We start from the raw sequence: 24628 nt of genomic DNA on the forward strand, positions 1-24628 counted from the left end.
TAAAAGCCTTGACCTGTCACATTAGCAGCAGCTTATTCTTTTTAACTAGCCTCCTCCACAATAAAGCAAAGCCATGAGGGAGATGCAAGAAAACCTTTTTTTACTTAGTTTTATTTTTTTTTCTTTAATTTTTTTTTTAACCTCAGGACAGCAAGCAGCTTACAGTGCAAGTTGTCCTGCAAGCCTGCTCTATTAGACAGAGCATTTTAAACCTTCAGGCAGGTGTCTGACAAGGAAATACTGGCTGCACCCCTCCGCAGGCAGCACTGTACCATCAGCTAAGCACTACAGAAGAAAAGTAGCAGCAGCGTGATGTGTCTGGACCATGGATGTTACAGCTCAAATCTTTCTTTCACCAAGAACCCAGCTCCACTGTCCCTCACTCACATAATTTAACTCCCTCTAACAGTGAAAAGCAATTCGTAAAGAAAAAACATAGCTGTTGCTTCAGTAAACGCTTCAAAGGCCACTACGGGAAATACAGTCCGAAGAATCTATTTTTGTTAAAAAAATATAATCACACTGTTCAAAAAAATATAATCACATCTTTTGTTATATACTCAGATATGGTCCCCTGACCTCGTAAATTTTTTGTTTGTTTGTTTGTTCTGTGAAGTGAAACAGATAAGCAGAGACTTTGTTTCCTACTCACTTAAAAATATTAATGAATTGTGACAAGGACAATAGCAGGTAAACCTTTATAAATCTTTTCTCTTTATCCCACTGAAACAAAATGTTTGGAATCTGTTAATTTACATAGGCAGAAAATGGTTCTAGGTGTTTTAGAAGAAAATGAAAGTTTAAAGTATACTTGACTTAACAGATTATAGAATTAATTTATACTTAAGACATTACAATTAAGCTATCACTAAAATCAGGGTCTGTGTCAGGAAAACCCTTTTCTTTAAATGAGATGCTCTTACTTCCATGGTAGAAAGCTCAGGGTTTACTTTGAAAGACTGCTTTAGAAACATTTAATAGTCCAGTTTACATTTTTTTAAAAAAAACAAACCCTAAAATCTAAAGCTTTAATGACAATTTAACGGAAGGCCCTTTGTCTCTGTATTAGTTTTCTCAATCCCACTTGATCCATCACTAAGAAACTGTGAACACTCACATAACATCTATCATTTTTTCTGCATCCTGCCTTAGCTTCACATGTATACTCAGATTTACAGAAAAAATCCAGAACAGGAAATACAAATATGTTCTAATTCCTAAAAACCGCATATAGAGGTCTTGTTTTGTTTCTGTAACCCTTATCTATGACAAGTACAGACCAATATTTAGTATCAGCAATTACTGTTGCTAAAATGATACACTGCACACTGTCTTCTGCGATGGTTTTTCTTTTTGCCAGCAAGATTTTAGTGCATTAGAAGTTGATCAGATCTTCGCAGCGTTCTGGCAGCTTAATGTTAGGAAATCAGGCTGTTGTCTGACTCTTCCAACTAGCATTTAACAATAACACATCTTCTACCACTACAGCCAGTTTCAGGGGTAAAAAAATGCTTCTGCTTGACGCTGTAGCTCAAATTCTGCTTTCAGATAAGCTTATATTGGTCCCACTGTGTTGAGAAGAGTTTTTGCCCATTTCTGAAGGCAGAATTTGATCTCACATTTATGAAGTCAATTAATGTGTTCTCTTGAGAAAGATAGTCCTGTTTTCCTCACCTTCTTCCAAATTGCAGCTTCTTTTTCACATCATACTGGACATATTTCTCAATGCACAGTCACAAAAACTAAGTGGTTATGTAAGAATTCAGAAAGGCTAATCCTGTCAACTGATTTACATAGAAAAAAGAACACGTGTAAAATCAGATTTATGTCTGACATCACACTAAAAGAACAAAGCCCTTATTTGGCAAAACACTGACATGTAGCTAGCAAACCAAACACAGCTCTGGTGTAATTTATCTTTTTGCAGTAGAGTTGATGCTGCTGACTCCAAAGGTGAAGTCAGCTGGCAGTGATCATCATGTAGACTGTGCTGTTGGACAGAGAAATTCTCTTGTTCTCTGCAGCCACTCAGTTTTCAAACACCTTAGAGTCTGTACAAAATTTTTTATGTTGAAACAAGTAAAAAAGCTAATAATTACACTTCAGCAGATATAAATTATTTTTAAGTGACATCACACATATATAAAACACTATACATATAATTTACCTCTGTGTGTGTGTGCACACATCTGTGTGTATACACACAACTACGCACCCGCAGCAGTTACTAAGCACTCATTGAATCCAGTCATTTTTATTAAGGAGAAAAAGCTAAGAGGCTAAAGCAGACAAATTAGTGGAATCTGTCAACTGAGAGAACTATAAAAGTACCATTGACTCTGTTTAAGAGCGTTTCAATAGTTTCGTCTATTGCTATAATATACAGCAATGTTAATATTTCAGTCACAGCTTTTGTCCATTCTCACAGAGCACATCAGTACTAGCTACATGTAGAGTGAGATCAGTGCTTTGTCAGACCAGTTCATATCTACATTCTAGGCCATAACTAAATAAATTAGAATATGCTAAAGTGCTACATCAACACTAACGTTCTTGGACAGTAGTAATGCACATCTCTCTTTCAAAAAAAAATTAAAAAAATAAAAACAGCAGCTATAGTTTCAAACATTGTCACATTATGTGAATATGCTTACATGTCACTTTGTTACAGTACTCAACAAAACACACGACAAAAAACCATACGGCGACAGTCAACAGACTCCAACAGAGTACAAAATGTAACTTTTCAAAAGTCGAGCATGATGGAAATAGACATTTGCAGAAAACACTGTCTTCAGAATTCACACTTGAAAGTTTCATTTAATCGTAACTTGCTGATGTCGATATTTATTTCCTCGGGTTTGTCACGCCTGTATGTTACTGTTCTTGTACAAACAGTAGGCAAAAACATCTTATCCTTGAAGGAGAAGATACAATTTTAATTAACAATTAGCTAACTTTTATATACAAGAAAAAGATTACTGAATAAGATGGCTCTGAAAGCAATTACCTTCTTCGTTGCAGATACTCTGTAATCGGCTGAAGATTTAACTTTATTGCTACTCCCCTGCAGAATTATCTGCCTGATGATAAGCACAACAAGCAACCCGATCAGAAAGGTAACTATAAAGATTATGGAAAAGACTCTAAAGTAGCTTCGTCCAGAGAAACATTCTGCAATAAAAGGAAAACACAAGTGTAAAGCCTAATGGAGGGAATAGGCATATCCTTCAAAACCAGGTATCACAGTGCCCCATAAATGTAACAAGAGCCTGACAAAAGTTAAGGGAAAATAACTTAAGGGAAAATAACCTAAGGGAAGCTAAGGGGAAAAGTTGCCCTGTGCAAGCTTTGAAAGTGGGGCATAGCATAAAAGCTAATTCTGATTGAGATCCACTGTAGAAAAAGGGTGAAACTATTAGTCCTTTGGTCTACAGAACTAAGACTCAAGCTTCAGTGTGTTGGCCACCATAAATTTGCTCTAAGCCAGTGGAGGATGAAGCGTTAGAGATGTAGAGGGCCAAGACAGTTTAATGTTCACAGGATCACAGGGCAGATCATCGGCAAAGTGCGAAAGAAAATGTGGTTTATTGAATTCTTGTGCAGTGCTTTCCTCACCAGGAGAGCTCTCTCTCAAAATAAGTTTTCTTTAATTGACTAAAGTTATGAGAAAAAGTATTCACAGTTAGTTTCCTCATATATGGATAACTGCAAGATAAAAAGACATACAAAAATGTGACAAAAGGTAACAGTTTACCTGCATTTTATTCAGTATGGACTGAATAAGTTTTACAAGATTTTATTTAAAAATTTATTCTTCCACAGCCCTCATAACTGTGCAGTTTTTTATACTTGAAAGGAATACTTAAACATTACTGAATATGAGGTAAGCATTCTACTTCATTCTTCCCCATTTCTGGTCATGTCAAATAATGTAAACATATCCAAAATAATAAAACATACAGATGCCATAACAGATTTTTATCAATATTTCTTTTAGCACTGCTCAGGAAGGATTCATTATTATTAGATGTGACTTCTCAAGGAGCTGGGAAATCTGATTTAGCAATGCTTGCCAATCACATTTCCTGTTATTATTTATCTTTTATTTTCCCTGAACCTAAGAGTGATTTTCTTCTTGCTGGATTTCTTTGTTATTGTAATAGTATGACACTTCTGATAGGCATTGTAACAGCCGTGAATTCAATTATTAATCCCAACAGAGTTTTAACTCTTATTAAAATTACTTAGAAAATGTTACATACCTGAAGTTTGGTCAATATAATGCAGCAGGTAAGCGCACGAGGTTGTGCACTGGTCAAGTTTTTCTTGAGATGCATTGTTAGAATGATGGCACTGAACACAATTCCTGTAAAATAGAAGTGTAATTAAAAACCTATGTATTTCTCTGCACTCCCCTTAAAGAGATTGTATCAATGGGCTGACGTATCGCTTGCACATAATGCTTTCCTGTTGTTAGTAAAAACATTGCGACATTTATTTATTTTTTTCTGAAATGTGATGCCTCTCTCAGCATTTTATCCCTGTGATGCTTCTCAGAACGAACTAGTCAGAAGCCATAAAGTAAAACATGTCTTTGGCTTTGAGCCACATTCATCTGGCCCCTGCTCCGCATTTTGTAATGCGAGTTTTTCAGGCGTTTAGCTCAAGGTTCAGTACCCCTTCTTCAGCTCTCAGCCTCCAGTTCAGATCTACTATCTCCTAATCCATCAACCTCATTGGGTTGCCTGCTGAAGGGCAGAGATAGGTGTAGGAAACAGAGCTTTGTTAATAATTTTTCAGATGCTATGTTAAGACAAAGCCATGTAAGTTCCCACTGCTGGGCAGTTCGAGGGTCGGCAGCACGGCAGGAGGCACCGCTGTCAGTCCCACCATCTTCACTGCATGGCTCTGCACAAGACTGACATCACAAGTGGTCCTGCAAAACCCCCGCTGAATTTTTAATGCAGCTATGCCATCTTCTAAATTTATCAAAGGCACAGATTTCACAGTGACTTTGAGCAAGCGCAAGCCAGCGAGCTAACTGCATTTTATCTAGTATAGACTTAGCAGTCATCTTTTCTGACATGGCCCAGTTTGGGTCTCCAGCACATTCAGCAGGTGAGTTATAGTTCTAGTGAATACAAATAAACAACAATTCTGGTTTGATCCCAACTCCCTTTCCAACAAAAGGCTGATCTCTCGCCCTCTCCACCACAGCGGGATGCAGAACACTACGTGTGCTGATGGGAGGGCACAGAAGGGCCATGTCCAAACCAGCACCCCTCAGCCTGCCACTGAGAGCTTGGTCTAGCTTCTCTCCAACTTGGGCTGTTTATTTCGACCTCCACACTGTCCCTTCCTTTACATGGCCAAGGAAAAACAACGTGCTTTAAAACCAGCATGACAAAGCCCAAGTGGTTTAAACCTGAGTAACAGAATGTTGTTGTCTGGGTAAGACCAGCTCTGCTCTGCTCACCACTGGCAGTGGTGATGCTCAGGTGCTGCTCTTGTTCCACACCTCCTTCTTCCAGCTGTGAAGAACACAGAGTGTGCAAACACAAACTGGGAGAATATTATTGGACTTGGTGGCATTCAAGAGTAGGATCTACTGTTCGTTTTTAAAAATCCAAATCTACGGACTTTATTTCCTACCCAGAATTTTTCATATCAAGAACCACCTTTTAATAAATGCTTGAAAAAACAGCACTGATAGGACACACCTCCTTGACTTCAGAAAACTGAAAATTGGGCACAAGATTAGTGAATACAGATGTGGACATGCAATTCTCTTAATTGCCATTGTGAGCGCCTTGGCTACATAGAGGAAAGTCTCAGGTATGAATTGCTTCAATGTCTTACAAATAGCTAAGAAATACAGCACACATCTAGTCAAGTCCAGCACAAGAAACGTACCAGTTTTCTTCACAGGCTTTGTTACAAGCAGGGCAATATTCACACAAACGGCCAAAGCTTCTTGGATCAGTGCACTCACACTTTCCACAGACACAGTTTCCTCTTCCACTGCAGATCTGTCCCTTTGAATCCAGGCAGTGCTTTGCCAATTGTAATGAGCACTGGCAACGGTCACCTTCCCAGCCAGCAAAACATTTGCATTTACCAGCTTCACATTCACCATTACCTGCAACACCAGATAGTCCTCAGTACATACACTTTTATGAGAACACAGAAAGTCAATTTTTGTACGCATATGCTTGTATTGTTGGTGCTTTACCTTAAACAGAGCTAATTTAGACCATGGCTTGCTAGTTAGTTTTTAAGCTAACAGCTTGGGCTGAAATTACCAGCATGATATGTACTTATGGTTGCTGTCTGTTTTGTTAAATTGTGCAAAAGCTGCTACCATGATGTCATCCTAAAACCTTTTACTAGAATTTTTCCCTCTTGACTTGGATCAAAGCAGTGGGGATTAAAAATTACACAATGATATGGGAAAAAGCCTTCAGGCAAACTAAACAAACTTCTCTTTAGCAAGAAAGCATTCAATTCAAATAAATAGCAAGATTCAGTGGAGGAAGGAGTATCAAGTTCCTGCACACATGACAGTTTTTTGTTTTTTTAATTTTCTTTTCAGAAGCACACATGATGGCACTGCTTTTCTAAAGGACAGGTGCCTGAGCTGGACAGGTGGGTAAGCTGTGCTTATGAACTGTAGGTTGTTTACTAAGAACTTAAAATGCACAGCCTCAAGGATTCAAAGGCCACCAGAAAACCTCTGGCGGCCTTTACAACTTTCCAGGCAAAGTTGTGGGAGCCTTAGAGTCAAATCCGTGTGTTTTCCATGTTGTAGCACATTAAGGCAGGTGTACAAGTGACATGTTGATAATGTTTAGCCTCATTTTTACAGTGTGTGAAAGCACTGCTAGGAAATATTGAAATAGAATCATAGAATGTTTGGGGTTGGAAGGGACCTCCAGAGATCATCCAGTCCAACCCCCTGCCAGAGCAGGATCCCCCAGGGCAGCCACACAGGAACGTGTCCAGGTGGGTTTGAAAGTCTCCAGAGCAGGAGACTCCACACCCTCTCCGGGCAGCCTGGGCCAGGGCTCCAGCACCCGCACAGTAAAGAAGTTTCTCCTCATGTTCTAACTTAAACCCATTATTTCTTGTTCTAATGCTGGGCACCACTGAGAAGAGATTGTCCGTTGGAGAGCTTATGAAGCACAAGGAGGTTTAGCAAATCTCACGAGGTCTCCTCAGCTATGCCTCAGCAGTAGCTAAGTTTCACACAGACTGCGATGGCTCTTCTTGTGCTCCAGGGTTCCACAGGGCAGCTGCAGGGAACCAGTCCCATCTGATGGACACGATCCCCTGAAAGGGAGTGAGGCCAAGGCACAGGCTGCCCCATTTTTTGCCCATGCTGGGCAAAACGGAGCAGGGAGAGGGATCATAGGAGCCATTAGAGCAAGGCTTGGCACTGGAAAGCATCCCATGAAGAGGCTCAGCTGTGGCCCTGGGTGGCGGTTACCTTGTGGTACCCAGGGGCAGGACCCCATCACGGGTGACAGACTCCAACACTTCGTAGACAAAGATGTCCCTGTCTGCACTGCCAGCCAAGGCACCGCACCTCAGGCTTTAGGAGTTTGTACATTTGAAAGGTCTGCTTACGGTTAAGAAGTAATAAATTTACAAAGTGAAAGAGAAGAAGAGTGAGAAGGTGAACTGTAAATCCTTGTGTTGAAATGAAGTATTTAAACAATTAAGTAGCATTATTTCTCTTCATTTCATGTAAAGTTCACATTCACCAGCAGAGCAAAACGAAAACTTTAGTAAAGTTCACAGTGTTACTCTCAATTTATCCAAGTGCGATCAAAAAAATTGGTCCCTCGAGTCACATATTGGTCAGTATAAAGGGAAATGAAAAGATGCAGGGCAGTAATATGGATTTTAAAATATTTAATTAGTTTTCAGGGGAAAAAAATCTCAGAGACACTGATTCAATCCCATTTTTCCTTAATAACATTAACTTATAGGTACACATTTTGTATTTTGCTCATATGTAATTTTCATTTGCATGCTTTCCTAAAAAACCATAAAGTAGGCTACAAAAAGAGTAAGAATTTCTAGAAACTCTCCCTGTTTATGTTATGCTCTCCTTTTTGGAGCAATTTTTTTGAACAGTGTTAACATATATCTCAGTATTTGAAATCAAGTCTCACTGTATGTCTCATAAGACTCATTTAGGGTATTAGAAAGTCAGAAGTGCATCTGGAAGTTATGATTTCTCCTAATCTCTTAGTATCTCATATTCTCATTATGCTCAAACATATTAACTTACTTTCTGGGACAATGTTACTGCTTTATTTATGATATCAGTATCCCTGGGTCTGAAGAAGTTTGAGATTTGAATCTTAACATAGCTAGGCTTAGAAAAAACTCAATAAACCCCCCCCAAAAGCAGTGCTGAAGCTCAGAAAACAGCGCATACCTCTGTTGTGAAGAAAGCCCAGAAACATGAATTCCTACCAGGCTGCTCAGGACATTTCACACTAATTCTGCACACATAATTCTTGTACTTGACAGCTTTATATCATCGCTTTTAGCTGCATCATGTACATTGGCTTCAGAAACCAAAACAAATTCAAAAAACCCCACAAATACAGACATAAACTTCGTCGCTTACCAGAACATAAGATCCCCTGGTGATATGGGCAGGAAAAATCATCCATTTCACAGTACTTGCCATACACCTTGCCTAGCTTGTTTTTGTAGCAGAAACATTTTCCATCTATGCAATTTCCTTGACCACTGCAGATGGGCTGGTCCCGGTGTTGCCTGCACCTCTCAGAAAGAAGCGTATCTCTGTTAGAGCTACAGTTATTGTTACTGCAATGGGACTCTTTGCCATCTGGAAAAGTCTCATCAGCCCATACTCTTTTGTGCCTTGCGCTGTCTCCGTACTGACAGGCACAGCTTTTCTGCACATTAACGATGGCGGTTTCATTGAAACCAATAGGCTTAAGTATTGCATATTTTCTTCCTCCAGTTGAATCACATCCTTTCATTGTAATTGATACATTGAAAAGTACCTGAGAAGAAATAAGGATAGATTTTCCATCATTATTATTTTCTAGAAATTGCTTAAAAATTGTAATACATAAATAAAGCAGAACCTTCTGTTGTATATGAACATGCACTAGGTAATGGTAACAAAATACATGGTGGCCATTTGTCAAATATGGTATATTAGTAATGTCAGACATCACAAATACAGTTAAAATCTTAAGAATAGAAGACTGATACCAGTCTACTTTTCATGTTAAGAAAGTACAGTTGCAAAAGACAAGTTTAATACAAGTTAAATGGTAATAAAATTACCACCATCATCTTCCTGTTACCATTTACATTCTGTTATATTACAGAAATATTCTGATGATAATTGGGATTAGACTGAGCACGACAATACACAAACAGAAACAGAAATACTCTTTATAAAAAGAACCTATAAAGAACGTTCTTGCCTCAGAAAAGGTCTGTGTGAACAGAAACCTCACAGGTTTTTTTGTATGGCTCTATCCACTCCTACTAAAACACAGATATGTCTCAGACCTTAGTAGCAGCTTATTTTTCCCAATTCCTACAATGGAGATGGAGCAGGAGAGTCTTGCAGCTGTTGCTGTTGTCCCGAGCACACCAAGTGCTGCTTCAGAGTGGACGCAGTACCCATCTCCTGGCCATGTCATGGCCACCATCACAATGCCCAGGTCCTCACACCAGCGGTGCCCGCTGCAGCAGCAGCCCCTCTGGCTTTCCAGAGTCCTGGCTCAGGACCCTGGACCACATTGGTGGTGACTGCCATAGAGGTTGCATCACTCACTACCAAAACTCTTTCACAGCTCTGACACATAATTCCACTGGAGAGCAATGCATCTCATGATTGGTTTTTTATGCTGGTTTTTTTTTGACTGGCAGGCTTCTGACGGGGTATTTCCACTTCAGCTATTTAGCCTGCTGATGGAAAACAACTCTTCCTCACCTCCTCACAGAGAAAATACAACCAAGACAGAAAGAAGCCCAAGAGCAGCAAATACCTTTAACTCTTTACCACCAAACCCCCAAAGATCTGCAAACTAAGAAAAAAACAAAACAGAGAAAACTGATTACAAGGTTGAAACTACCCGCAAAGACTAAGGCCATTCATTTCTCATCAGTGCCTCCCCCTCCTGCTGCGCCCCCACATGAGAGCAGCCGAGCCCTCGGGGACAATGGTGGCTTTGTGGTGAGCGGGGCCGAGGCTGCCTACAGGGACAACGGGAGAAGAATGCTGCGCAGAAACATGCCCTTAACGTCGTACCGAGGGGGCACACGGGCTTTGTCCTGCCCTTTGCTTTTCTTCTTCTTGTTTCTCAGAAGCACCACTATGCACATATAACCCTCCCGTCGCCCGCACGCTCCGTGCATGAGACTTTTCCCCTTCGGTTAAGGGGGAAAAGCCTGGCGATGTAGTAATTAATTAATTAATTCCCATGGCAGGTGCGCATCACGTGGGCAGGACAGGCTGCAGCTAGAGAACGTGCTTTTTATTCAACACAGAGTCCTGCTAGAAAGCATCATCTTCAGGTACACCACAGGAGCGGAGGAATGGCAGGGAGACGGGAGGGAAGGGAAAATCACATCTTGTGCACAAGTCATGAAATTTGATGGGTCTGAACACAGAAGCAGAAAAATTTAACATACTGAGACTAAATAATGACAACACCACGAACACTGACGCTCGCTAATAGCCAAAGTTCGTTTTGCAACCTGAAGAGGCCGTAGGATTCTTCCAGAATATAATACACTTTGTGTTTTGGTAAGAAAAGGAAGGAAGAAGGATTAGACAATGCAAGGAATGTGAGAATTAAGGAAAAGCATTTTGCCTGTAAACAAATACTGAAAGGAGGATTTACGGTTAAAGTAAATTAATCTCTTGAGGATGGCTCATTTTCAACAGAAATAGAGGTTTAGGACCACATGCAATCTTTTACAATCAACTCGCTTGGCTTTTTATTAAAAAGAAACAGATATAAATATTTTTCTTTTCATTAAACAGAACAAATTCCAGCCCTGTTCCTTATGACATGCACAGGGAACAACACTGGAGAAGAGATGAGTTAAGAAGAAAAACAGCAAATCTCCCTTAAACTGTAGAAGCTAATCAGCAGCAAGTCATGCAGACAAAATTCAGAAGAGGATAAAATACATCTAAATAATGTATTTAAAATTCACATATTTAATCTACGCACAGACACAAGTAAAACCACACCAGCTGAGACATATGTACATGTCAAGAAGGAAAGAACTCCTTGACCCTGCTCTCCAGAAATACAGACCTCTTCCTGGCAAGCTAAATTAATTACCCTACTAGTCCAAGCAATTAAATAAATATCTCAAAGGCACAGAGAAGTTGTTCTGGGAAGAAAATCACGTTCTCTACATTTGCCAGACATCTTCCCCCACATTTTCACCGTGCATGATGCTCCAGTCTTACAATCTGTTTCATTCAGTAGATGGCACCGATCCAAATAAGGATAAATCATTTTATTAATTTGATTTATAAAATAAACTAACTATCCACAATCCTGATTGTGCATGAAGACTACTAGAAAAAGGAGAGGGAAAGGTAGTGTCTAGTATAGACCCAAGGAACACAAATTCCAGTGATTCTTTTCCACAGGCTGATTATCTTTCAACCTCTTTATATACAGATTTCATCACAATGAACACGGCCATTGTGCCCAGTGAATGACAAAGAAGGAGAGTTCTAACGGACGTTAGCTTTCAGGAAAAGCTCTGAGCCTTAGTTCCACAAGATTAGTGAGAATTAAAATAAGATTCAGAAAAAATAAAACCAGAGAATAATAGAGAGTCTGTGATCATTAATCACATAAATCCATTTTCAGTTTAAGTAAATCCCTAGAAGATTTCACACCATTGAAACCCAAGCAAACAGAAAAATAAGTATTCCAGTTCTTTGAAGAATAAGAAATATCAACATACTTCTTCATTATATCCCACATTTTTACATCCTTCCATGCCAGTTTTTTTACTTCCATCAGGACAGATTGCAGTGATATTGAAATGAAGACCTTGGATCTGGTTATCCACTTGAATTTTCACTTCAGAGATTAGTTTCTGTAACCAGAAAACAAGTTTTAGTTGTGTTGCATCTCAACATACAACGTGTGTTACTGAGTAACACCAAGTACGGCTACTATGTCTGACGAAAAACGAAGAAAGCTGGTCTGTGTGAATAAAGGAATGAATTAAAGCATTGTTTCCCATATAAAGACCTGATTACATTCCAAATATACACAACCAGTGAACTGGTAATTCTGATAAAGAGGATTACGTTTTCCAGATAAAAACGTTCTCAGCTTTTCTAAAATGGTTTTGAGACTGTATTTTTCGCAATTTGAAAATCATTCTAACAACCGTGCATGACAAAAAACACTTATTGTTTGAGAGACTACACCGCCTTTTAGCCACACATTTAAAACAAAACAGTAAACATACATACAACTATTGTTATCCAGCAGAAAAGGTTTCTTAATTGACACTTTATAAACTTCTGCTATTTTGCATCTGCCTTGGAAAAGTTTTCTTTGAACAAATCTTAAGGTGATCTAAAGGCTATTGGGATTATTCTCACTGATTTATTTATTGGTAAGCTAGGACTGCACAAGTCAATAACTGTTTGATTCCCATTAGGGTTTTTTCAAGTATAAAATAATAAAAAAGCCAGCTACTTTGTAACTTGTATTTACTGCACACTCTAAAATCCTACTTCCTTCCAAGAAGGAATATTGCTTCTTGACCTTTTAAAAATGTATTAAAGCTCTGCACAAACCTATGACCTGAAAAGTGCATGAAGAGATTATTAAAATTCCTGGCATATTACTATTAAAAAAATAGGTTAGTGGGATATTTTTACTCCTACAAATGGAAGTGCCATTATATGAATTTGAATACATGTTTATCTTAGTAACTTTCTGAAAGTTGGTGACTCATCTTTGGCTTTTTAGCCAGGGATTTTCAGCTAGGGTTTTCCATAACTAAGCCTCAGGTTTCCCTGCCTAGAACAAGAGTGCAATAGGCCCACTGTCATCGAACATCAACACTAAATTTATTTTCTTATCTCAGTACTTTTGCTTTCAAGAAAGTAAAACACTCAAGCTTTGTTCACTGTGTGTTTGCATGTTACAAGCCTCTAAAGCTATGATAAAAATCTCAAAGTATCAAATCCAGCAAAGTTTAGGATGGGAAGAAGATGCTGTCTAAAAAATGAAAATAAGGCAAGAGCAAACTGGGCGTGGCTGGAGCAGGAAAGTCCCACAGAATCTTCCACTGAATTAAATAATTACTTCGTGAATTTTCGTTTCCTCTCCTTGAATGTTTGCCCTGCACTGTCCTCTAAAAACCAGGATAGAGTTTAGCATGGACAATGGAAAAGTGGCATACAAAGGGACCACGATCTTCAACATTTTTTGTTAGCAATTTCCTGCAAGTTTCCATAATTAAAATGGGACTTCTTGATTTTGTAAGAGAAATACAATAACAGTGAGAACTTCTCTGCAATGTGACTACACCTAACCTCCTCTGCTTTTGAGCGTTGTCCTCTTCTGTACAATGTTTCCAACATGGCAGTAAGAAAAACGTGCAGAAACCCCCACTACTGACTACAAACAGACGTGGGGCTTGGCCCTTCATTGCAGCCAATTTGTTAAAAGCAAATAGCCTGATTTAGATGTTTAACCTAGTACAATGGATAATTTCAGCCTCCCATTCCAACTAATTAAAAATAACGTGATATCTTGCATATGGCTTTGTAACTACTTTTTTTTAAACTTTTGTAACTTGCATGTTTGTGTAACTTGCACACCTTAACAGTATTCAACCATCTAACCCATCATGTTCATTTTGATGCTGCTCTATGGGCTCCCTGTGCTCTAGGACATCAAATCTATGCTACCTGGTTTAATTTTCAAAGCTGTTTGTGCCCCCTCTTACAAGGCTACCTTTCATTCATTATCAAGATGCCAATATTCACCTTCAAGCTGCCATTCCCTGTCCATCATTTGTGAAAAATGACTTTATGCTCTTTCCCATACTATTAATTTCTCTTTCCCGTAATATTACTTTCAGCTGAGAACTCCGTGTGAGAGTTCACAAAGCCATTTTCATTGTTCTCTCCCAAATCCCTACAGAAACTCTTCTTCACTGCCATGCCTCAAAATCCCAAGTCATTACACTGCTTTGCGCAGTATAAACCCTGCTTTTCACAATATCCACTGTTGTTAAACTACCTTGTAAAATCTCATCTGTTGTCAATTTTCTAAGAATTATGCTGCAAAACCCTCCAGATACTTCACTACCTTTTTGCTCTGAATTTAAATGGTGCCTAGACAGTGGTGCCTGGTCTTTTAACTAAAGATCTGAGACGCCAAAATTCAAATTAGTTAGACATTTCTTTTGAAGTTACATGGTAAAAGGCACAGAGACTCAAGGAGCACATTTAGGAGCACCCTTAGAAAAGAAAAGCTGCTAGATTCTGGCTTTGAGACCCTGACAACGTGACAATTTGAGAGCCACCACAGGATAGTGTCACCCACCAATCTGGACATTCAGAGAAGTAGGGAACTTATCTTTGCGGACTTCAGATAGGAGCCAAGATCTGCGAAATTCCAACTTTAGGCTATGAAAGGTAAAAAATCCCTGTACAAATAAGGCATAAAACATCGTCCCTCTGAACATACCTGATAGGCTTCTACCACCAAATCATTGAGATTTGCTGCTTGTGATTCTATCTGTCTTGCAACAGTACCAGGCAACAGAGGTAACAGATCCTATGAAAAATAGAGTCATTTATCCACAGTTTTAATGTTTAACAGAAATATTGTGCTTTCAAAACTGGAAAAAGAAATCGGGTTTCTAACCTACTTTATACCAATGGAACTGGCTTCCTTGAACTGCAAAAATAACATTGATGTTATTGTCAATCAATTTTTCAGAGAGCTGCCCAAGAGATGGATGTTCCTGCAAAATACAACAGAAAAGAGAAGACTGCAGATTAGTAGAGAAAAAGCTTATATTTCACATCTGACACAAAACAAGATTCTAAAATCACCCCAATCCTTATTTCTAAATGTATAGAGAAATGCTACACCAACATCTGAAAGAAGGTGGGACCAACCAAATAAACAGATCGTGACAACAGAAGTCATCAGGGCATCAGCCAGCCTGTGACAGGCTTATCTGTGGCCATCTATGCAGGGGTGCTGCACAGTGGGAGGACAAATTCATACAGTACTATTTTGTTTGTGTTTTTTTTTCCTGATGCTTAAGAAATACGGATATGATGCTGTTCATGGTCCATCTAGAAGAATAACAAGATTCCTGAGAATGAAAGGTGGGTTCTTGTGCAGAAGTCAGGAAGAAAATACAGCATGGGGGTACTGAGATGAGGAATGCTTTTCAGAACATCAAAGGAGTAATGAAAAGTTTGTTTCTCAGAAATGCATTGTGGCACTAGGCATTGGACACATCAGCTAAGCACAGCCATTGAATGACACTCTATAAGAGTCCGTGTTCTGCACATTTCTTACCTACAGCTGAGAGCTTTCTCCTGCTCTGCATGTCCAAGCCCTGCCTTAGAAGCAACGCCTCCAGTCCTCACCACAACGACCTCTTACCTTTTCTTAACCACACTTGTGCTTGAAGAAGGTAACACAAGTTTCATGCATCTCTCAGGAGTGACATTGCTCTCTTTGGTGAAGCACCTATGTTGACATGTCCTGTGTCAGCGACTTCCTTGAGAGCACTTGCAAGTGCTCTCTAACCGGGACACCTGCCCTTCTACAATTCCCATTGAGAGATGTGACACAGATTTGAGAAGAAGAGGTGTGTTGCTATCTCTTCACCCCAGACCTGGGGAAGCACAAGGTGTCTGTGGTCCCAGTGAGCTTTGTACACCTGCGCTATGTGAGATCACTCCAGCTCCAGTACTCTAAAACAAACTGTATCTGAAAGTTACTGCTTACTTACCATACACCTGTGAATACTTCTCAAGAACTAAATTCAACACTTAAAATTCCTAACCAAACATGGAGAAGCAGCTGGGGTCTTGGCTTGTGTTTCCCCTCACAGAGATTTCATTGGGACACCTCTACTTATGTCAGGTTTTTCAACCTTTTTCTCCCATATACTTCTGCTGTCTTTCTGATATTGTTCACCATCTGCCCCACCTTGTCTCCCTCTTGTACAAACACACTGTGTTTCCCTGCACAATTAATTTCTCCTCAGACTGCTACTTGTCACTCAAGGCACCCTGCAGGTCAACTACTCTCCTAACAGTAATCTGAATGCCAAGACAGCTGAGACAAAGCTATGCAAGGGAACAAAATCCATTCTACTCCATATTGCACCATTATAAAGAGCCTTGTATAAAAAGAACAAAGGAGTTTCTTGCCGCAGTTTGATCTTAGCCAGGGTCAACGCCTCTCTCACCTCTTCTACCCTTTGGTAAGAGTTTATATCCCTTATGATAAGTGATGAAAGGCAGGTAACACAGCAATAAATGGGCCTTCTTACAGCTCCAGCTGCAGAGTGTGCCATATGTGAGGGTCCAGTGACCATGGATTCCCACTACACAGCATTGGTGGGTGAACTGCAGCAGCAGTGGCTTTGTTGCCATTTTCAGGAGCCTTCCATAACCACAGAGCACAGTGGCGGGACCTCCACTGTGCTGCACAACCCTACAGGCCCCATGCAACTGGCTGGCAGATCACAGGTCCGAGCACACAGGGGAGTGAAGCCAGATGTTCTGCAAACACCTCCCGCACTGTAAATGTGTGAATCACAAGGGCAGTATGGAGAGGTTGTGAGATGATGGTCAAATAAGTCAGTCTTCCTGCTTAACACGTGATATTAGACACATCAGAATTCCAGGGGAGTGGAAAACCACTGCAACTCATAGTAGAACTCTGGGATCAGTGGTATCACAACAGGCTTCTGGGCCTCATGAAAAAAAGTGATTCTGAAGGAGCTTACTGAAGTCAAGAGATGACCCGCACAGATGTGCGAGAGTTGCAGGGGCTGGATCCCCAAGCTGCCTAGTCTGCTTGCAGGAAAAGCTGAACTCTCATCTACTTGTCAGCTCTATCTCACTAGTGTCCAGCTTGGTTAGTAGTACATTCAAGTCTCACTTCAGATTAGAAAGATTTTTTTTTCTTTTTATAAGAAGGTTGTGTAAGAAAAGAACCATTGCAGACTCACTCTGTTTTTTGGCTTTAGCATGTAAAGAGGTGACATAAGGAACTGCTGGTCACTCATGGAGCCCGACTTTACTTGCCATGAAAATCTTGCAGTACTTGATGTATTTTTACACTATCTCTTCCCACTGCTACTCAGGCAAATGTACTTGCATTTGAGATCATCTTTCTTCCCCCAATTACATCATTCATTTTATTATTTTAACCTGCTGTGTTAAGCTAAAAAGATAACTAACAGAGTTGTTAAGTATTTCAGAAAGGGAGTTAACCAAGCACAGATCTAATTAAAATGGACTAGATTCTTTTCCTGTCTTAACGCTTTTTCACTGACCTCTGCATGACTGCTTAGCAAAAGTTAGAAGGAACAAGGCAGGAAAGTGACTAACTGGAAATATTTCTGATGTGGAGGCTAAGCTTACAAAAATAAATAAAGCACAGACCTCTTAACTGGCACAAGGAGGAAATAAAAATATGCCAAATTGTAATCTTTTCAAGAGTATCAGAAGCTAAGAGTCAAAGTAGGAAATTAATGTGATTGCAGATGGCTCTCTAATTTAGTGTAGCACAAAAAAAATTGCATTGACAAGGAAAAAAAAGCAAAACCACATTTCATACGATTTATTTTTTAAAAAGTTGACAGCCTTTCATGACATTTCACTTAAACATAAAATAGTCCTTTTTTCTACCCGTGATTTTAGTTATTCATATGGATCTCTATGACTAAAATAATCACATACACCACTGAGAAGACAAAAAGCAGGAAATCTGTATACTCACCTTTACAGTCAGTCTTATGTTATCATGCCAGATCTACTTGAGAAAATAACTAATACTCAGACAGGTTTCTATTCTATCCCTTTTCTATTACCAGGGGCATATCCATTGTTTTATGTGGGCATGCAGGAATTAGCCCTCAATTGAAAAAAGTAAAAAAAAAAGGGCTAGCAGCCAGAAAACACATGGGCCAGAACAAGACACCATGGATCTATGCATCTTTCAGGGTTATTTCATCTGGGTGGTAAAAAGTCATTTCATAAAAGGCATCGAGAGCAATAATCATGGATATTTCTTATTCTGTATGGGACAGTAAATTCATGACCTCTCAGACCAGAATCCAGAATATCGGTTAAAGCATTTTCTTTAGTCAACCACCAATCTACCATAGTTGTTTAGAAACGGATTCATTAACTGTATCTGTATTTTATAATGGTGAGGTTTTCCAGCTGCAATAGAAGTTAATTTCTCAAATTTGACAGAAAAATACAGGGGTTTTGTTTTGTTTGTTGGTGTGGTTTTTTTTTTCTGAAACAGCCAGTATCTTTATTACCAAAGGAATCCTGAACAGCAGAAACATATTTGTACCTTCAGCAATTGTTTAATAAGCAGAGCAAAGCTCCTCTCGTTTATAGCACTGCAACTAGGGAAGAAAAATAGAGATAGGGACACCACAACCTCTAAGTATACCTTGCTTTGGGAAAAGAAAGTTTCAGGATTATTTGCTTTAAGTAGAATAAAGGAAGGGGTAGTTTTAATCCCAGGGACACCGTAGAAATACTGAAACTGAACAAACCAGCTAGAGGAAAATAAATAACCCTGATATCTGCGAGGGAATATCCAAGAGGTGAAAGAGGGAGTATACGAATGTAAGAACATCAGATAATCGGAAATCCAAACAACCTTCCTGTTAGCACACGCTCAGCTCCCTCCTCCGCTCGGCAAGGTCCCGAACACCCACCGATTCCCAGAAACCTCCCATATTTCACCATCACACACTGTATGGCGGCAACTCCTGCTGCCCCACCATCCTTGTAAACACCAGTGGTTGGGATTAAATTCAGATCTAGCCTATCTGACACGTAGCCTTCCCTGGCTTCACTAGCACATTGCTGGCTTGGGCTGAACACAGGCTACATATTGAAGTGCTGGTAGCACTGAGAAGAAAACTGCTGTGTGCTCCAATGACAACACAGTTCATATTTCTGTTTTCTGGCAATTACATGGCAATTAAGTAGTGATTCATGTTTCTTAAATAAATGATTCATATTTAATTAAGGAAATAGCCAAAGCAATTAAAAACCCCACAAACCTTAGAAGAAAAATGCCTGTCTTTAATCACTCGTGACTACTTTATACATTCCTACAAAATTATTTTGAAATCTAAAAATATCTGCTGAAGGAGTACTATTTTGCAACAGTAGATCTGATGCAACTCCTTGCACAGGTATGTATTGCCACGCATGGTTTGATGCTGTGAGACTCAAATGTATTTAACACTGCCTTACCACAGCAAAGTTTTGCAGCACAGGAATATTTTCTAGTCCGGCACGGTCGAATTAGCTCCTCACTGTTGTGCGTCTTCTGTTTTACTCTAGTAAGCCTTTTTGATCAATGCAACTGTGCATCTTCTGACCATAAAGCACGACCATTACCTTTGTCTCGTTAGAGGATCATGCACTAAGAATTGCTCATCATTACAAAATGGTAAGAAAAAAACCCATCAAACCCAGTAATATTCTCCTCTGCTGTGTCTCAGACTCCAAAATACTTCTCCTAAACAAAACCAATGCCATTATTTCCAGGTGACTGGTTCCTGATTTCACAACTTGTCTACCTGGAAAAATACTATTCTAGTACCTGAAATAAAAGCAATGATTTGACAGCGATCTGAAAACCTCCTTTATGCAGTTTTACTCTGCTTCTCTGAAGGCAGAATCTATGACATATACCTTACCATACTCGTAGCTTTGATGTACACATTATCTTTCAAATGACAGTTTCCATCATGGGGAATTACAATCCCTGCTAATTTACTGTCAAGGGCCAGATGGGAAGTTTGATCTGTCATCACCAGAAGCAGTCGCTTTGCTTCTTTACGCCATCCAATATGGCTCTAAAAAGAAAACAAAATTAAGCATAAGTAAGCAGTAACTGCTTATTTTCTAAAATAATAAATAAAAAAATCAAAAATTAATGTGAAATTCTACTTTCAGATATTACACTGCTTAGAGGCAGTGAGTTTAAACCAGGTTATTTAAAGTACTTTGTGTGGAAATATTTATCATGTCCTACATCTGAAAACTACCCCTGCGAGTCAGAGAACTACTTACCACTTTCTTTGCGTTTTAAAGAAGGATTTCTCAAAATATATACAAATTATGCATTATATAGTGGTCTTGGGTAATACCTGCCTTGTCGTGTCAGTGTTACATACAAATGCAAATTCATTGCATTTGCAAAATTCTCTGGGATCCAAAAAGCATTAGAACCAATAAATATGCATTCATTTGTATTGGTACTTCGTGCCCTCTTCTCCTATTTTTACTTTGTATTTATTTACTTTATATTCTCATCATTCTGTAATTTCCTTCACCTACACAGTTTTCCAAAAAGAACACTGGCATCTGATCAACAAATCAATAAACTGAAATTCAAGTGTCTTCAAGCATCTGCAAACTGAGAAATTCCTAATTATACAGCAAAATACTAACTCTAGACACCATCTAAAGGGATTAATAGCAAAGTGGCATCCACAAGACTGAATTTAATGTGCTTTAGGAATTGAGTGATGTGAAGGAGGTAGCCGGGCAAGCTGGTATCTAAACTGGATTAGGTGCCAATTTGTATTTCTGTAACATTTATTTCCCTGCAAGGAATAAACAGCTGCTTTAAATCAAACTTCAGATGCACACATGAATCATCTCATGTTTTTTTTTCATTATTCCCACGCCCAATTATTAATTATTCCATCTTCTCCTTCACTAATTCCATTCTTCCTCATGTTTCCTCCTTCCTTGCTATCCCTTCCTACACCACTGTCTCATCTCTGTGATTTCCTTTAACACCGCCAGGTATCTTTCATCTCATGTGAAACGTGTATCTGCAATACAGTTAATACACTCAGCCAGGCTTCAGGACTTAATTCTCTGCCTTCTTTTCTTTGCTCTGCAAAGATGCATTTAGCTCCCTTCTCAGGCTCATTCCCTACTAGCTCTGAATGGGGATTAAGTATTTCATAATAGTAGGAATAATTTGGACAGAGGGGTGTGGTGTCTTTTCCAGCTTACACATTAGGCATCTATCTCCCTCAGACAATCCTGGACAGCATTCCCCTAAAGAAGGGGTATTTCAAGTTTTATTTATAAACAGGGTATATCTTAAATAATTCAAATTTTTCCTCTAGCACCATAGAAATTTCTTGCTCCTAGGAGTCTACCGTTTCACTTTGTTACCTCCTGCCTACATACATCAGAGCAACTAAAACTTTAAAGGAGCTTCGTGCCCTAACCTGCTACCTCTTGCAACAGGGATGTACTGGTTAAAGCAAGATGGAGCAAGCTATAAAGTTCTACTGCAGGCACAATGAGTGCACTTGAATATAAATTATGGTCGATATGAATTGCACATTGTTCTCATCCATTTTGGTTCACAATTCAGTTAGCAGGAAAGCCTCTTCATGCTCATGAATGTTTCCATTCTATTGTCTTTGGAAGCATATATTATTCTAGAGCTCACATGTCACAAATGTGGAATGTGTCCAATGAGAAACACTGAATTTTAAGGAATTTTTCCAAATAATTTTTCATAACAGCTGTGATCAGTGTCTATGAAGAGTGGCTTTTATATATCTGTTACAGAGCTCATCAAAACTTAAAAATAAAATTAGATCAAACTATTAACTTTTAGCATAGTTGGGATTACTTTTTGTCCTTGACTCATTCTACTGCTCAAGAAAAAAAAAAAGAAAGTGAAGATGGACAAGATAAAAGACTTGTCCTGACATCATGCCAATAGATGAGAAACCAAGCCTGTGATTTGGACAGGAGTTGAATTACTTTCTTATAGAGCATCAGCAAAGCCATCAATGAGCCAACTTCCAAAACTTCTGTTGCAGTACTATGCATAGAAGAAACACAAGATGCAAAATAGCCCTTCAGAGCAAACAAATTCTTAGTATTTAATATGCTTACAGCTTGGGAACTACTGATAAAAATCTTTTCCAACCTTTTCTGCATGGGAGAGATGTTGATGAAATTTTATCAATATACAAAAGTTAATTTTTAGTCGATTTGTATTGCTTTTAAATATAAATTCTTTAAAACTGAGATAACATTGAAGTGCATTTATTTTCCGTATCTCCATGAGCAAATATGTAACTGATCGTTCAGTTTTCAAACACATTCTTAAGTAGGAGAAATGTCAAATGGTGTGTCTTCACTTAGGAACACAAGGAGGGCTTTAATAATTTTTGCAACTAACTTTGTAATTGATTGAAATTAATATAAGTCTCTGTTCCAGCAGGAAGTTGCTTTCATCATCCATCCTATGTCAGTTAAAGCCAGAAGTTGAAGAACAGCATTAACCAATACTGAAAAATATTTCCTTATACTCTCCTTTTTCAGTTTCAATGGGAAACAGTGGAAAAGGAAGAACCGACATTTTGAATTCAGGAACACTGAGCACTGATGCACCTATACATATGTATCCCAGTGTCTGAACTACCATTTATTCTTTTGTTAATAAGCTCCTTACCTGGCACACAGCTGCTTGCAGCATCGCATCAAAACCCCCTTCAGGTGTATCAATATTCCCAGAAATTTTTTGTTTATTGACTGCATTTCTGAATTCTGCTATATTGTCAGTCAGGGATAGCACGTGAATATAACCGTGAGGAGGCATACAATCTAAATTATAATCACTGTAGGAAAAAAAGGAACAAAAGTCTAACACTTTCCATATTTTCCATTTGAAGGAGATACAGAATCATAGAATCATAGAATCATAGAACAATTCAGGTTGGAAAAAACCCTTGGAATCATCGAGTCCAACCATTAACCCTCTAACCCGTAAGATCCTGTTACAAATGAAGATGTATATATGCACAGTAAAAGAAATGAGAATAACTCCACATGAGATTAAGTTCAGTGTGATTTAGTTCTAACTTACTATGAAATATCTTTTTTCTTAATTTTATGGAAATGTATATAACTTAATAAAAATACATACGTAGTGTTTCTTTACAGAATGTGTGTGGGTGATGGTGTGATCTCAGATGGTGTATGAGCCCTTTTTGGAACATCTGTGCAATGGTTATCATTATCCCGAGAAAGGGCTCTCACTCCACTACATTAAGATCCTTTAATAGCTCAATACACAGGCTACTGGACCAAAATAAAAATGAAGCTCCTACATCCACTAGCAGTAAATTAATGTGCATAAAATTAATACTGAGATTAGTGACAGTTATTGTGACCTCATTAAAGGGATGGGAAACACCATTTTCAGTAACATCTTGGTTGTAAATGATACTTTTTCAAATCACAGGTAAGGGAGAAAGTATGAAGTTTGATGTGTGTATGCTAAAGACACAGCACTCGTACAGGTGGTTGCTCTGCAACCCATTTCTTTCAGTGGAATTTAGAGCACAAGCTGAAGGGCTCACCTGATTCAGAGCTCCTGACCAGGTTTCAGCTCAGTTTCTGTTGCATACAGTGTAAGCATCCAGACATTAGCCTGCCCGCCCCAACTCTATTTGCAGTCAATGAAGAGAAACTGGCAGTGCAAGGATTAATATCTCTGCTGATGTCTACTTTCAGGCCAAATGAATCATGTCCTAGAAGTGCTAATTGCAGTCTAGATGACTGCTTTATACATAGATACTTACATCTGTCTAATGAATTCCACTACTAGTGTCCAATTCAAAACCCAGTGAAATAAAAAAAAAGATACTGATAGACTTCACAGAACTTTGGCTCATGTCTTCCCAGGATCAGTTAAAATTCACTTTTCCAAGTATTGTGGTTTATATAGATTTGAATTTGTTGTGCATAACCTTGTTTTCCAGAGGGTTTTGGAAGTGATCCCTCAGTTTACATAAGTGTTCAATGCAAAGTATAAAAAATATGGCATGAAAAAAGAAAGGCAAGCCAGAACATCATTCTTATTTAAAATAGGGAGTTCACTCATATAACCAACTGTGGAATTAGATCAGAGGATCACTTTTGTTCACTGAGTGAGTTGAAAGGAACTGCGTAACATTGACAAAAGTACAGTTTTAAGAAAAGAGTTAATGAAAAGAAGACCATACACCAGAAGAGAAATCCTAGATCAGAAAGAATGAAACTTTGTAATGAATCTAGGCAATATATATCCAAAATAACTAAGAACACAACAGTGGACTATAAAATTAAGTGCAAACCATATTCAAACACACCAAACCAGCATGCTGTTTGGCTTGTTCTGCTAAAGAAGATACATCACATTTTTTCTGATACAGAAACAGTTTTCTCTGAAATCGCTCACCATATAAGTCAGAAGTAATCATTGTCTAATAATTTTTTATTTTTAATAATTTTTTTTAA

The 24628-nt window shown here is 38.8% G+C and overlaps 1 protein-coding gene across 1 annotated transcript; it reads right to left on the reverse strand.

The window, feature by feature from the left end:
• Positions 1 to 2472: 2472 nt before the first annotated feature.
• Positions 2473 to 22965, reverse strand: ITGB8 (integrin, beta 8; the record flags this gene model as incomplete). Its single annotated transcript, XM_009878709.1, has 10 exons — positions 2473 to 2917; positions 3011 to 3174; positions 4266 to 4369; positions 5917 to 6142; positions 8645 to 9050; positions 12001 to 12135; positions 14757 to 14846; positions 14941 to 15036; positions 20002 to 20160; positions 22800 to 22965. Coding segments are annotated over 10 exons (1669 nt in total), but the record flags the coding sequence as incomplete, so codon positions are not given.
• Between the last annotated feature and the right edge of the window lie 1663 nt (positions 22966 to 24628).

The sequence above is a fragment of the Apaloderma vittatum genome, unplaced genomic scaffold, assembly GCF_000703405.1.
Source record: "Apaloderma vittatum isolate BGI_N311 unplaced genomic scaffold, ASM70340v1 scaffold26990, whole genome shotgun sequence".
Lineage (NCBI taxonomy): Eukaryota > Metazoa > Chordata > Aves > Trogoniformes > Trogonidae > Apaloderma > Apaloderma vittatum.